This window comes from Lepidochelys kempii, chromosome 1 (genome assembly GCF_965140285.1).
Source record: "Lepidochelys kempii isolate rLepKem1 chromosome 1, rLepKem1.hap1, whole genome shotgun sequence".
In the NCBI taxonomy this organism is placed as follows: domain Eukaryota; kingdom Metazoa; phylum Chordata; order Testudines; family Cheloniidae; genus Lepidochelys; species Lepidochelys kempii.
In genome coordinates, this window is record NC_136380.1 from 261,810,253 (window position 1) to 261,825,899 (window position 15,647).

The window sequence follows — 15,647 nt, forward strand, 5'->3', positions numbered from 1 at the left end:
TGTCAGGTTTGACTCGAGACAGCTCATTTCATTGACTGATCCCTGTACATACAGCATGTGATGTGCTCTGGGCTCCGTCAGGTTCTAGAGGTGTAACACACTGTAGGTTCTGCAGAGAGCAGGAGAGTGCATTCTCTGAAGTCCATGTGTATGTTTTTAGGTTAGCTGTGGAATGTCAAAGCGACCCCTTGGCTCAGGAGAACGCTTTCACTGCTCCTGGCTTGGAGAGCGAGAATACTCTGGGCAGCTACTCTGAGTTTCTGCTGAGGATTTGCGACAGCCTTTGCATCCCCGTAGTCCTGGTAGGGTTAGTTCAGAACCCACACTGTCCCTCAGGCATAAGGGGCACCCAAGCAGTGGAGATGCTTATGGGAGATTGTTGAGAAGAATTTGTGTGGGAAAGAGGAGAATTAGGGATAAACCAGTGCATCAAGCTCATACAAGTGTAGTTGTGGCATATTCTGTCTCACGCTGAGCAATCCTCAAATTATTTGGCTTATGGGAAACGGAAGAGAGAAGTCTAGAGGGAGTGTGTACGAACTCAAAGCCCTGCCTGCACTCCATAGAGAGGACAGCAAATGTCTCCAGACCATGAAGTCTCTGAAATAGCATCCCACCTAAATTATATAATAAATGACAGGTTTTGCCACTGCTGGAGGTGATGTATGTATGAACTACTGTCCCTCTTCTCCTCTCTCAAGGCCTGCCACTAGCCTGGCAAGCAACAGAACTTGCAAGTTCCTTTTCATATAGGCTTATGCAGTATATTGATTAACCTGTGGAACTTGGAGCCACAGGGCATTATTGAAGCACATAGCTCCAAAAGGCAAAGAATAAAGGTAAAAGAAGGAGCAGGTGCACATAGCTTTGTACTTTGTTTCTTACAAATCTATCACTACACCCCCTACAGACTTAGGGCAATAATGAGCAAAGCACTTTAGTGCTTATTTCCGTCTCTATTCAGCAAAGTGCTTAAGCACATGCTTAAGTCCTATTGATATCAAAGCACATGCTTAAGTGCTTTGGAGAATTGAGGCCTCAGTATCTGAACAGGAATACCATTTACTGTGATTCTGTGTAGAGTAAAAATGACAATATCAGTCTGATGCTTCAGGGCATAACAACTGCAACCAGGAAGATTTTTTCTCCTTGGTGTAGAGTCTTGCACAGTTAGGAACAATTGTTCAGAGGGGGAAGTTATTAAATCTGTCTCTGAAACACCTGGCATAGGCCACCGTCTGAGGTAGGATACTTGCTGTCAGCCGTCTTGTTGGAACAAGGGCTGTTTGACTTCAGTCGCATTTGCCTGGCTTTGTAACCATATGAGACTCACTGGAAGATCACTGATTCCTCCGGTGTGTGCTTGCATGTTTCTCATCACAAAGGCATGGGCGCTGACTCCATAGGTGCTCTGGGGCTGGAGCACCTATAGAAAAAAATAGCAGGTGCTCAGCACCCACCAACCACAGCTGTTCGGCCGGCCCTGCTGATGAGCTGTTCAGTGACTGGCAGGAGGTGCTCGGAGGAGGGGATGGAGTGTGGGTGGGAAGAGGCGGAGTGAGGGTGGGGCCTTAGGGGAAGAGGTAGAGCAAGGGTGGGGCACTGGAGAAGGGACGGAGTGGGGATGGTGCAAAGCAGGAGTGGAGCACCCATCTGGAATAATGAAAGTCAGTGCCTGTGCACAAAGGGATATGGCATTTGCTTGCTGACCATTTCCTCTCCCCACAGAAGCACTCAGAAAGGACTTCCAGCCCAGCTCTGATGGAGGTTTTCATATCCGCCCTCAGCACTCTGTTTGCTGTTGTGCCGAGCATGCAAGAGAAATTCTCTAGGAAGCTGGGTATGCAGAATTCTGACATTGTATTCACTGTGCTTCTTTACACAGTGAATAACCTGATTAACCCAGGGAACTTGCTGCTGCTGGATATGATTGAAAAAAAGAGCTTAGCAAGATTTCACATAGAGCCATTTATTTGAGTAAGACTAGTATCTGCACTTATGTTAACTAGGATAAAACCCAGGATTAAAAACAAGATCTGCTGGGTGCTGGAAGGAGTTTACCCCATAGCATAGCACTTCAGTTAGGTCCGTTATGGGAGCTTTGTACTTTTCCTCTGAAGCCTCCAGAATTGGCTACTTTTGGAGTCAGGAGATCAGACAAAGTGTTTTATTTCCTCTATATTGTCTGTTTTCTTTACTGCCTTCTCGATCAGAGATGAAGAGGAATTCACTCTCACCCTGAGCTAGTACATCTGGCAGTGCTTAACTCTTCTGAGCCTGTAGACCCAGTGACCCACTCTTCTCTCCAAAATCTGGAAAAATAATTTGCCCATGGAACCTAAAAGAGAATGAGCCTGGCAGATGCATTCTGTCTGGGGTGACCTGTGTTGTTTGCCAGCTGTTGCTTTGAAAAGCCATGGATGGTTGTTCGTGACATGGGGTCCTGCCTGCGTTCTGTGCTCTCATGATGTGTTTATCTTCTCTCCTACTCTGCCTTCTCTCTAGCATCCTCTTCTTTCATTCGACTGGCACTGGAGCTGAAGGCCAAATTCTGCACTGGACAAAGGTACTGTCCTCTATATTGAAACCAAACCAAGAGTTTCCATTTGAGAAAAGAGGAAATGTCCTATTCTTGCAGCAGAATTAAATGTGAATGTATCTGAAATACCCTCTGCTCAGTTAGGCCAGCACCATTTTCCTTCATCAGTTGAAAGACCTAAATAGTAATTGGAAAGGAAAAATGAGATTGATGGAGGTGGGATGGGAAACTGATCATGTAGTGGCAAAGTGAACTACAAACTTCTCCAGAACTGGTTTAAAAGATGCCCAGTAAGGAACATGCTGTTCAGATTCAGTAGAATGGTGCTGCTGTGATGGAGTGATGACACTGGATGCCACGGAGAGGAGAAGTTACAGCAGGTTCCATCTCACTGGAGCTCTGGCATTCCAGGAACAGAACATACCATCTGTAGAAATACTGGTTCACTGATTAGACGGGATGGGGAGGGTAAGAACGCTAACAAAATACATTATGCTGGGTCATTTCAAGCAGAGCTTGAAAGCTTATGGATAGAGCCCTGCTTGCATAGGCGACACATAGGGGGATGTGTGGGGTCAAGTGCCCCCCTCCCCCCATATTTCTCTGTGGCCTGCCGGGGAGTGGGGAAGGAGAGGGGCTCCCTACTCTCACTGCATTTGCCCCCTGGAACGCTTAGCCCCTGTCCCTAGCAACTAGGCTCAGGTGTGGAACGGAAGGGGCGGGATCAACTACTTCTCACACCAGCTGCTCCAGGTCGCTGCTCTGGCAGCGCAGCGGCTGTCTGAGAGAGAGCCTGGCTTGGGTGACTGTCCTCCCCGCTCCCTCTGCTCCCTGCCTGGGCCCAGCTGCTAGGGACAGGGGCCGAGTGAGCTGGAAACTTGCTGGGGAGGAGGAGGGACTCTGGCTCGCTCAGCCCCTGCTCCCAGCAGCCGGCTTGGATGGGGAGCAGAGGGGTGGGGCAGGGCAGGCCACCACCCCAGCCAGACTCTCTCTCAGGCAGCTGCTGCGCAGCACAGAGTAGGCAACCCAGAGTGGCCAACTTCAGCCAGCATGAGAAGTGGCTCCCTCCTGCTCCCCGCCGAGGTCCAGCTGTCAGGGAGAGCGGTTGAACGTTGAGGGGAAGTAGAGTGGAAGAAGGACAGAGCCCCCTACCTGTTCCCCCTGCCAGGTAATTCTAGTGGGGCGGGGAGAGCATGGCGGCCCCGGGCTGGGTGCAGGCAGTCGCTGGACAGAAGAGGCACATGGGGCAGTCATGTGTCCTCCCCTTTAGTCATGTGTCCTCCTCATGTGCCCTCTCCCCCAGTATCCAGAGGCACAAGTCGTCTGTGCCTGCACCGATACAAAATTTGTATCCGTATCCGATCCGCAAGCATGGTCCACTGATATCTGTGGATATAAAGCGGATATCGCAGATTTGTAGGGTTCTACTTATGGAGCACTTGCTAATAGTCTGCAGCAAGCAGGCTAGTTGCGTGGTATTGGCTCTCCTTGTATCCAGCTGCTACATCTCATTACAAGAGTAGCTAAAAATACTTCTGCTATGATCCTAGTATCACTTGTCCATGTGAGCAGGTGTGATAGTTAAAATGGGGATGTTTTGTGATTGCGATTGGGCAGGGAGGTGGTCTGCGACTGGGAATAGATGGGCAGGCGGCCCATGAAACACTGGGCTCTGTGATGGTCCTGTGCTATAGGGGTCTTCGTGAGAAGTCCTCACAGCCAGGGAGGGAAGTGCCTGGGATTGTGTTATTCTCACCCTTTTAGGTAATTTTTTTGCCACTCTTCAGTGTTAACCCCTGGAATGCCACTGCTCTGATAGCTCTTCACTGCAGTTTGCTATTCATCCCGAAATGTGTGAGGTTCCCCTGTGTCTCCTGGAGCCCCAAGCTCTGGGTGTCATGTCTTGACAGAGGAGATGTTGTGTGCAGTTAGTTGTTGCCCTTAGGTTGATGCTCTCCTGTCAAATAAACACAAGGAATCCTGAGCCTGGAGAGGATGCATCAGGCTAGATCTCCATTCTCATAATATCTTTTTGTTCTCCCTTCAAGTAACCCTGCTTTGAATCAAGCCTGTTCCAGCTTCCTCTACAGCATGTGCCTCAGCCTTCATTCAGCTGCAGAGAAGATGGAGGACTCTTCCCAGGAGGGTAAGTTTGATGAAGGAGACAATTTAATCTGGTTCAGATTGGGTGGACCCAGTCTGCCCCTGATTTAAAGGTTTTTCAGCTGGTTTAGCTTGTCTGACAGGGAGGCGAATGGGGCTTTTCTAAACATAGATACTCCATACTCAAAACCAAGCCTTGAGCCATTTAAAAATCCATCCCTCTTTCAGCAATCTCTGGGGCTTGGCTGCACGCAAAATTTACTGCCACAATACTGCTGGTATAATTATACCATGATGTGCATGCAGTTGCAGCCATGTCAGTGCCAGGATATTAGAGATACTGTGATAGTTATCCTGATATAACTCTCAGTGGGGACCCCATTCTCCTGGAATAAGAGTGCTTTTTTCCAATTTAGTTGCACCGATAATTTCAAGCCCTAAGTGAAATGAGTGTGTCGGTCTCTGACTCCAGTTCTGGGTGGGTGCAGATTTCTACACCACAAAAACCACACAGTTGGCACTAATTAGTATCTCTGTTGATGGCCTCAGCAGAGAGCCAAGGACTGAATGGGCTGTGAAAGTAGAACTCCCTTCTCATCTTTAGATATGGTCTCACTTGGTAGGGTTGAGGCATGTACAGCAGATCTGCACCAGAGAATCATGCTTTGCTGTTGCTTGTGCTATAGCTGCTCTGGGGATAAACGAAGGACTTCAGTATTTCTCAGCCAGATCCCTCCCTGATTTTATATTCCTGACTTTGGGTCGGGTAACTATGCACCTCTCGCTCCAGACCTCTCTGCCTTTGCTCTGGTATTCCCGAGTCCTTCCTGCCCTTCTTATGCTGGTTTTGTTTCTAGAGCGAGAGATGTCTGAGCTCCTGCAGAGGAGTCTGCCCCAGTTAAACTGCAACGTGCCTGAAAGCCTCACCCTCCTGTCAGAAACCCCAGATCCCTTCTGTTTAGATGAAGCTCTTCGTAGCCACCAATATTGCCTGCTGCTCCTCTTGTACTGTGCCTATGCCCTGGAAGACAGGTGAGCCGAGTGGTGTGATTGAGGAGGGGGCAGTACTGTACACAGATACCAGAGGGTTCAGCCTGTCATCATTACTATTTCCCTTCCTTGTTTGCAGGTTTGTTCCAGAGGCAGAATTATTTTCAGCCATAAGAAATTTCCTTCTGTCAGTGCAGGACCAGGGAGACTGTCCCCCTCCTTATGTCTTCAGAGCCGTTCTTTACCTTCTGGCAGTCTGTCAAGACAAAGGCGAAGCCTTAGACTTGGTAAAAGCTGATTTCATCACCACCACTTTTTACCTTCTCCCCTCCACCCCAGAAAAGTGACTGTGTGTGATGGTCAGTGAATAGACTCGGGGAGCTCACGCCATGTATACTCTCAGGTTATTTAACTGTGACAAACACTTCGGGATACAGATTGTATTGAATAAAGTTGTATACATGTGGGAAGGTGTTTGCATGATGGGTAGTCCTGGGAGTGCACGTGAATGCTGTTATAAATTCCATAGCTTCAGTCTCCTGAGAGCAGCAGCAACCTCGGCAGTAGGCTTTCTAATGCTTCCGTTTGGCTTTTGCTGGTTTAGAACACTGAACAGAGCTTGCAAGAGTTTTTTAGACTTTGTGATTCAAAGGCTTTCACAAGACTGTATTTAATTGATATTGATAGACTGCATAAACAGGGCACATAATTGCACTTCTCACAATGGGATCTCATTACATCAGCTTCATCTAATGGTTATATCTCTCTCTCCATCTCTCCACTCTTGCCAGAGTCCACTGTGTGCCATAAGGAGGGTCCTGGAGAATACATCAGATCTGAGCTTGGTCTACATTCATCATCCTCTTCTGCTTAAATTTTTCCTGCATTACTCTGAGCTTGTGGGCAAATTCGGTCACCGGATCCTCCAGCTCTGGTTTTCCTGGGAAGACTACAGTCAGATTGAGTCTGAAGATGCTGTCTCTGGGCTCTCCTCTAGCTTGCCTGATTATCCAAACAGCTTTACCACTTTGCTTCACATCCTGAAGGAGAATTCCAGTGTTTTACTCATTTTGCTGGTATGTGACTTTCATAAGGACAGTTTGCCATCTGTGGCCCCAATTCAGGAGAGCACTTAAGCACATGGATAAGTGCTTTTTTGAATCTGGGCTTAAGCGAGCAGTCTCACATGTTCATATGCAGTCACAGACAGTGTCTGATTTGTAAAGAAAGAGGTGCTGGGGCTCAAGCAATAGAGATAATACTGTTCCTAGAACAAAATGGCACCATTCAGGCAAGGTCATGCTGCGTGGAGGAGGCCATTTTGCAGAACAACATGGTGTCCTCCTCACAGAGTGCCCTCTGCACACACCGTACGTGCAAGGCCATGCCTTGCGTACAAGTGTGGAATTACATGCTTTACTGTAAATGTCACAGCCCGCCACTGACAGGAGAGGGGTCAGGGCTGTGCCCTGGCACAAATTAAGCTCTGGTCACAAACCAGACATGCATACCTGACATGGAAAATGGGATTGTGGGCCTTTGGCTGTACCTGGGCAACCCGCCCAACCTGCCTGGAGGGCCTTCAGCAACCCAGATAGGTAGTGAAGCCCATCAGAAAGGTGCTGCTTAACTGGCACTTGTTTATACACAGTACAAAAAAATTCATTTCACACGTACTGTGAGCTCCTTGCACACAGCTGGTAATCTCTTCTGTGGTAGCTTTGCAAGAAGTTGCTCTGTTAATGTGGGGACTGTGATAGGCTAAGGATAGAATAGGATAGGAAAGAAAGGGAGAAATAAAGAGCTTCCAAAATGGCATGTAAAGACTGGAACTGAGGGAGTCTATTTATTAACTGGGAAGTGTTTCTTTGTGCTATTCCCAGGATTCCCAGGACTGTAAATAGCACCCTGTGCTGCTCTTACAAAAACTGAAATCTGAAGCCTTTGGGATCAACGAGGCAAGGTTCTCCCAGCAGTTGGAATAATGAGCCAGATCCTCAGCTGATGTAAATCAGTGTAGCTCCACTGAAGTCAGTGACACAATGTCATTATGAAAGTATCAAGCCCTTGGTGGCTGTAAAGGAGAGTTCTTTGATAAGACTAAGATAAGTTAGCTTTTCACATAGCAAATGTATTTAACATCTCTTCAGGCAAATCTGTATGGCCTGAATCTGTAAGGGAAGCATAACAATTGTGTTGTTATTTCTTCCCAAACCTGATAAGGATACTATATATCAGAATAGAGACCTATTTCATTACTAAAACGGCTAAGCTTTTAGATAAAGTAATAGCATGCTCTTGGATAAACAGCCTCCCAAAATAATTAAGAAACAAGGTAGGTTTTATTATGAATAGGCACATACAAGGCAGCATACACAGGGCTTGGGGTGTTGGTACATCTGGCCTGGTCTAAGAGGTTGCAAAGTATTTTTTTCTCTCCAGTTCCTGAAAGGGCCAACAGACAGAATGGACATTTCTTAGAGAAATCCTTCACCATTTGAGACTAGATTCCAGAATACGAAACAGTATTCAGGCAACTGACATTTCCAGAGAATCAGTGAAAGTGAAGGATGAGCTGACAAATCAATGTGAATTAAAAGGAGGGATGCCCCAGGATGACTTATCTACCCCATTATCTTTCACAATAATTTTGAAACCCTTCATTCAGCAAACTAAAATCAGGTTAAATATTACAGGTATAAACAGGTAAAAGAAAAACAAATTGCATCATTTGTGAATGATATTATGTTCCCATTTTCTCTTTGCCATGCACTCCTACAGAAAGAAATTAATTTAGCTCTGTTTCAGGTTTTAAAGTAAACTACAGTAAATCACAGATATTGGCAATTCACCTCTCTGCAGGGGTACAGCATGATCAGTTTGAATTTAGATGAGCTAATCAAACAGTCCAGTGTCTTGGTATAAATATTCCATCAGTTATAAACCAAATTTATGAGAAAAATAACCACCATCTGTTAGGGCAAGTTAAAACTCTTGTAAAATGGAAGACTTGTCACAGGAAGACAAAAATGAATATCCTTCCCAAAATGTTTTATTTGCTTAGCTGTTCTTATTAAAATTCTGGATTAGATAGGACAGATGGTGCGTGGCTTCATTTGGGACCGTTAGCTCCTGAGTAAAAAAAAGAAAAAAATGTACACAGTGAAGACATTCTGCCAATTTTTGATTATATTCCTGACCTGTACAGATGAAGGCCACCCTGGAGTGAATTCAATACTAAATATAAGCAGTAGCTCGTAGGAACAGTGTTGTATTGTGTTAAGAACAAAGGACTTTTTGGGTCAGACCACTGGTCTATTTCTTGTGGTGATCAGTACCCTGTATCTCACAGGAAGATGCAAGAAACCCCATAATGGATGATGATGAAAAAACTTGCTCATAAGGGAAGTTTTTTCCTAACCCTGGGAAATAAGTGGTCAGCTCATGCATATAAGCCTAAGGGTTTCTATCTCTTGGAAATATTTTATCCTGTTAATATAACTGTGGATGTTCTCATTATCCATATAGATATCTAATCCTTGCTTAATAGAATTCAAATCTTTATATCTCATTGCAGTGAGTTCTACAGGGCAATTATACATAATTGCATGAAGGATTTCCTTTTATCACTCTTAAATGTGTTGTCTTTCTGCTTTACTGAATGTCCCCCTGTTCTTGTATTACAAACAAGGGTAAATAGGAGTGCTCAATTTACCTTCTCTGAAGCATTCATTACATTTATACTTCCATAATGTCTCCTAGTACTCCTCTCTGAACAGTCCCCATATTTTCAGTCTCTCTTCATATGGAAATCTCTCTATCCTTCAGAGTATTTTTGTGGCCTCTCTCTGAATCCTTTCTGTTTTGGTTATACTTTTTTGAGATGCCGCAGCCAGAGCTCAGTCTGTTATTCCAGGTGAGGGAATATTGCTGATTTATAGGATGGCATTATAATAGTCTCAGTATTTTCTACCCCAGTCTTCATAGGTCCCAATTCACCAAAGCACTTAAACATAAGCTTAACTTTAAGCACGTACTTAAGTCCTTTCCTGTTCAACAAACACTGAAGCACATGCATAAAGTAAAGCACGTGCTTAAGTGCTGTGCTGAATCTTGTCCAGAGCTAGTGGAAATTTAGCTATGAGACTCCAGGAAGGACTATGCTCGGGGCGGGGATGGACTAGGTGATCTATACAAGTCTTTTCCATTTCTAATTTCAGTGATTCTAGGAATATTTGGTTTATGTATCACATAGTTGATCACTTTTATCAGTTATGTTGCTTCTATATGTGCTAGGCTTCTAGGTCAAGAACTTTAAAACAAAGTACCTAAAGTTAGGCTCATAAATCCATATTTAGGCACTTACCATAAGTGGCCTGATTTTTCAAAGCAGTAGTTCCCCATGAGAGTGGCAGGCTGCTCAACACTCTTGAAACTCAGTCCACTGATTTGGGTGCCTATCTTCAGGCACTTGTTTTTAAAATTCTTGGCCTTCAGCTTGTATTACTTCCTATGCCTATGCACTTGATAGCCACATATCAATATATTAATTCTAACAGCCCACTTACAGAAGGTGTTTGGCTATCAAAGAGGAGAGCCTACCTATGTTATACAATACACTCTGCTTAATGGCCATACTTAGTTTGAACATCCACATCACTAGGGTGTCTCCCAAGGAACCAATGTAGCATAATGATAGTGAACAACAATGACTTCTGCTTAATGAAGACCGAAAGGTAATGTCTGCACTTCTTCCCTTTCAGGACCTGGTCTGCCTGAGCACCACAGAAGTGGCTCACAAGGTTTTGATGACCTTGAGTATGTTTCTGAAAAGAAACGAGGATGTTGTTGTTTGTGACCTCCTTCGGAGTCAGTTTCTACAGATCCTGCAGCAGCTTCTAGTGGAGAGCAGCTCCACCACTTTACGAGGTGAATCCCACGTGTAATTAGGGACACACATGATAAAGTTTATGAAAGGACTGGATAGCTCAAGGGGCTAAATCTAGGATAAAAAGCCTTTGATTTCTGAGTTACTGGTTCTAATCTAGGCCTTGCCTACATAGGAAACCCTGCAAGTGGAGATATGGATTATACCAATTTCCCGAAATACACAGCATATACATTAGGGCTTGTACTGGCATAGCTATGCTAGTCAAAAAAATCACACCCCTACCTGACATAGCTTTGCTGGCATGAGATTTAAATGTAGACCAGGCCCTAATGACAGGGCTTGTCTACATGGGGACATTTAGCGGCAGTACTGTACCACTATAGTTACACTGATATAACTCCCCATGTGGACACACTTTTATTCCAGAATCCAAGTGCCTTTTCTGGTTTGCTTATGTCACTTTGAAAATGGTCTGAATTAAATTTTAAAAAGGCATTCTGATTCTGGGGTAAAAGAATGTACCCACAGAAAGTTATATCAGTATAACTATAGCTGTAGAGTTCTGCCAGTATATGTCCCATGTAGACACACCCTCAGGTAGCTAGTGACTGAAAGTCATTCCTGTCTCTTTTCTGTTCAGCTCTCTATGCAGCATGAGTTGGTGGAGCTCAGTACAGTTCCTAGTGCATAGGTAACAACATGGGTGCAGATTATCCCACCTCTGCCTACTGTCAGGGTTCTTACACCTTCCTCTGAAGCATCTGGTGCTGGCCACTGTCAGAGACAGAGTACTAGGCAAGATAGATCTGAGGTCTGATCTACCATTGCAGTTCCTGTATTCCTAACATCACAGGCACTGCTTGTGTTGCGGTTTATGCTAGCTGTGGCCCATTTATTCATAGTCTCATCTGGGAAGCCAACGACTGAATGAGCCTCGGAGACTTGAATTCTTGCCTCCCACTGGAGGTGGCCCCTTTGACAAGGTCTGTGACAGGTCAGGGGAAGGGGCAGTGTATCTGGAAAACTTGTATAAATAACCAGAGGGCTTTGGGCTCAAGTTCTCTGAACCCCAAGTGGATTTTAAAAAACAGTTAAACCTCCCCTCCCAAAAGGAAAATCCCCTGAGCAGCATTTGGAAAAGTTTTTCTAAGCCTATGGTAATTCATCCTGCATATATCACTCAGACACATGTACAAACACACACACATATGTAACTATTCACCTGTGTGCTGCCCAGCAGATAGAAGCTCAGGTAGAGGCAGGGGAGGAAAGATGGCTTTGTGGTTAAGATTGAGGACTGAAGCTCTGGAGACACAGCTTCAATTCCCTGCTCTGCCGCAGCCATCCTTTGTGATCCTGTGTAAGTTGTTCAGTCACCACGTGCCTCAGTTTCCCATCTGCAAAATGAAGATACTAATGCTCCCTTACATCCCAGGGGTGTTGTGAGGATCAATACATTAGAGTGTGAGGTGCCACATAATTACCTAAGATGGATAAACATTTGGGACAAGAAGCATCAGAATGGAAAGAAATGCTTTCCAGCTTCTCAGAGGGTTTTGGACCCTTTTGTAAAAATGTAGGTGAGAGAGTCTCTTAAATGGCTCACTAAGAAAGTGAAACCCAAGTTCTGTGCTGAAGGGGCTCTGGCCTCCTGGGAGAGGAAGTATTACCCCATATCCCATCCTTTTTGCTCTTCTCTAGCTAATCTAGAACAGTGTTGGTGGGACCCAGCTGTTGAAGGGAAGGAAGCTCAGCCCTGATCTAGAGTGAACAAGGGGTTTGGGATGGCAGAGATTGTGGCAGTTAGTTTACAACTCCTCCTCCCCCCAGCTCCAAAATGTGCAGTACCTATCAGACAGCAGGAGGATGGCATGCATTGACCAACTCTTCATATCCTTTCTTAGCTAGCAAGCACCTGCCTCTGTTGCTGAGCCTTCTCTTCCTGGTGCAGCTGAGGAATGAGGCTGAGAGAGAGCTGGACAGCACAGACTTCAAGCTGCTTCACCATGGTGAGCCTCTGCATCCATTGTTTTCCTGTTGGGATGTGATTCTGCATTCCCCAGGGTGCTCTAACCCAGCAGTTCTGTACTGAGTCCAAGGGCCTGGTTCTTATTGGAGCTCAGGTCCCATTACACTGCCGTGGCAGTAAGTTACATCACATTTACAGTCACTTAAAGGTCCTTTTCCACCATCAGAGTGTGGTGCAAAGCATCTGTACAATAAATGAGGCTCAAGCTGTGAGAGTGTTTCCTCTGCTTCCTGCCTTTAAAGCACCTTTGTTGCCTGAGACCTCACATCAAGGCCACAGTTTTTTCCCTTTGGGTGGGACTGGACTGGGTGAGAATGGAGTCCATCACTGGTGCCCCTTAGGTGGCTGGAGTGGGTTGCTGATGTGCAATTCATTGCCTGCAGGCGTCCCGCACCAGTGGCTGAGCAGATGGTCTCTGCCTTACTCATAGTCCTGGGAATGAGGTTTGAACTGGGTTTCCAACATAGCAGTGGAGGATACTTCTAGCGTCCAGCAGCCAAAGGGAACCAGAGAATGAGTCTGGGTATTGTGCTTAGCTTTCACATGTAGCTGGAGGGAAATGCAATAGCCAGGGCTTTAGGCAGATGAAAATTACTCCAGACTCCTTCAGACAAGATTTTGAACCTCTGTTGCTCCTTTTTGCCTACGTAGTTATGTCACATCTCTCTTTCCCTTCTGAAACCCATCTGTGTACTTCTGTATCTGTCTCCATTCCTCAGGAGCAGAAAATCTCCCTCCTCCTTTCTCAGTTTATTCCAGTTCTCCCTCTGCAGAGAAGGCAGAGAAGGGGAAAATGCGTGTAGGAAAATGAAATCAGATGGGCCTTTTCATGGCAGGCCTCAAAGATGTGCTTTGGGCTGCTGGAACATACCCTTTCACCTCTCTGTGAATATGGGGACAGCAGATGGACGTGTCATGCAAGCTTCTCAGTTATCATAGACATGAGAGATGGAAAAGAGGTTACTAGATCATCTGCTCCCTCCTCTCCTATTTCCCACCATGGCCAATGCAGGGATATTCTTTACAGTGTTCTTCAGGTGCTATCCTTTCAATAGAATAGCGCCGCCCGGGGTGGGGTGCGGGGACGCTATTCCATTGAAAGATCAACACTTTGGTGCTTCCATTACTTTCCTTGTGACTATTCCACAGATTCTCATGTAGCAACTAACTCAGTGGTTCCCAAACTTCAACAACCTGCGAACCCCTTTCACTAAAATGTCAAGTCTCGTGAACCCCCTCCTAAAAATTAATATTTCCAAGGATTTTCTCCCTTACCTCAGCATAAATTATAAAAGCAGTGATCTTGGAAATATAAAATTTGTTTTTATGAGATGCTTATTTCACACTATTCATTATTATTTATCATTACAGTATTTTTGTTACATGATGAAAACAGCAACACTCCTCCAAGATCTCACTTTTGTAGCTTGTATCACTTTTGATTAAACCTGTTATAAGACAAGGCTCCTATCAGAGGTGCCAGTAGAAAAAGACGGTGCTGGGGCGAAGCCCATATGCACCCCAGGGCCTGGGGGGGCACTGCTGGAAAAGTGGGGGGCCTGGGGGGGCTGCCAGGGAAAAAGGGGAGGGATCCGCCAGGGGGGCGTGCTGACATGGGGGCGACACATGACCCTCGTCGTCCCCCCTGTACTGGTGCCTCTGGCTCCTATGTTTCATCAAGGAGTATCAGATGTGAAACAGTATGAAGGTATTTAAGAAGCCAACTCAAGAGTTCCTCCTACACAAGCAGTCAGGTCTTGAGCAGTCCAGGCAAACAATGCACGTTACAACAAAGCTCAAACTTGTTCTTCATAATAATTTAAAAACAACACTAGCAGCCTATTTAATTTTAAAAACAGCAAAAATATCCACCTCCCTTTCTATTTAGTATAAGGAGTCTTGAAGTTTAAATCTCCTTGCTGTGATAGATATGCTTGCTTTGATCTAATTAGCTCTTGGAAGTGCTCAAGGCTCCGGGCTGCTGGCCCCGGGCTGCCCGGGGTCCATATGGACAGCTCTGTCTGCCCTTAGGGATTTTTTCCCGAGAACCCCCTGTAACATTCACGAACCTCAGTTTGGGAACCACTGAGCTAACTAAAGAGGTCAGGGTTAGGAAGAAGTATCTCCTTTTAGACTGTCAGCTTTTCTGAGTAGGGCACTGTCTTTTTGTTATGTTTGTACTAACCTAGCATACTGGGGTTGGAGCCTCCAGGCTGTACTGCAACACAAATAATAAACGGGCAGGCAATTCATCATGGTGTTTCTTGCACTTTCCTCTAAAGTATCTGGTGCTGGCCTTTCTATGAGACGGAATACAGGACTGGATGGACCATGGTGCTGGTCTGATATGGCAGTTCTATGCTTAGCCTTTCAGTCCTTAACCTCCTCCCAGGCCTTCTTGCTAGACATCATCCCCAAATGTTTGATGTTATGAACAAACAATATACACATGTAACAATCAGTTTATCTCCCAGTCCATCACTGTTGGGCCCCTCATCCTCCCATGCTCTCTGCCCCAACCCTTTGTTTTGCTGTTGTTATCCGTTGCTGCAGTCTGTCTAGTATAGAACATAGTCTCTTTGTTGCAGGGGCCTGTCAGTCTGTATGTGCTATGCACCATGCACACCTGGGGTGCTGCATTAATTTGTACTCTTTGTTTAGCCAAAGTATTCTGTTAGTTTTGTTAATTTTCCTCAATCCCTCCAGCCCATCCATCATTTTGTTGTTCTTATCTGAATTCTCTCCAGTTAAATGGCATCTTTCTTGTAGTGAGCTGCTCAGAATTGTCTTTATATCAGATATTTCTGAGGGTGCTGTGTACTGATATATAGCGTTCTGTCTTCTAGTCAGTGACCTTTGTGGGAAATGCAGACCAGGAGATGTTGAGCTGCTGCAGCCTTCCTTGAACTTCCTATATTGGAGCCTTCACCAGACAACAACATGTAGTCAACAGAGAGGTGAAGTGGAATTGTGTCAAATGATGTGGGGTTGGATGATTTCACTGACTTAGTCTCATTGGGTTGTAGCTGGGCTAACAAAGGTAATAAGGGCAATCAGTGACAACTGATCACCTCCATGTGGAAGTCAAGAAGGCG

At 45.5% G+C, this 15,647-nt stretch overlaps 1 protein-coding gene across 3 annotated transcripts in view; it reads left to right on the plus strand.

Moving 5' to 3' along the window:
* The window catches only part of MEI1 (meiotic double-stranded break formation protein 1), a 66,298-nt gene that overhangs the window by 29,599 nt on the left and 21,052 nt on the right, over nucleotides 1–15,647 (plus strand). For 2 of the 3 annotated variants that reach the window (XM_078851092.1, XM_073327216.2), the window contains exons 13-20: nucleotides 2,506–2,566; nucleotides 4,588–4,685; nucleotides 5,500–5,674; nucleotides 5,772–5,919; nucleotides 6,424–6,708; nucleotides 10,396–10,561; nucleotides 12,428–12,532; nucleotides 15,399–15,509. In XM_078851092.1, the coding sequence (XP_078707218.1) occupies nucleotides 2,506–2,566; nucleotides 4,588–4,685; nucleotides 5,500–5,674; nucleotides 5,772–5,919; nucleotides 6,424–6,708; nucleotides 10,396–10,561; nucleotides 12,428–12,532; nucleotides 15,399–15,509 (1,149 nt within the window). Of the gene's footprint in view, nucleotides 1–160; nucleotides 303–1,728; nucleotides 1,841–2,505; nucleotides 2,567–4,587; nucleotides 4,686–5,499; nucleotides 5,675–5,771; nucleotides 5,920–6,423; nucleotides 6,709–10,395; nucleotides 10,562–12,427; nucleotides 12,533–15,398; nucleotides 15,510–15,647 lie in introns of all 3 variants that reach the window. The other variant, XM_073327215.2, reaches the window with a different exon arrangement.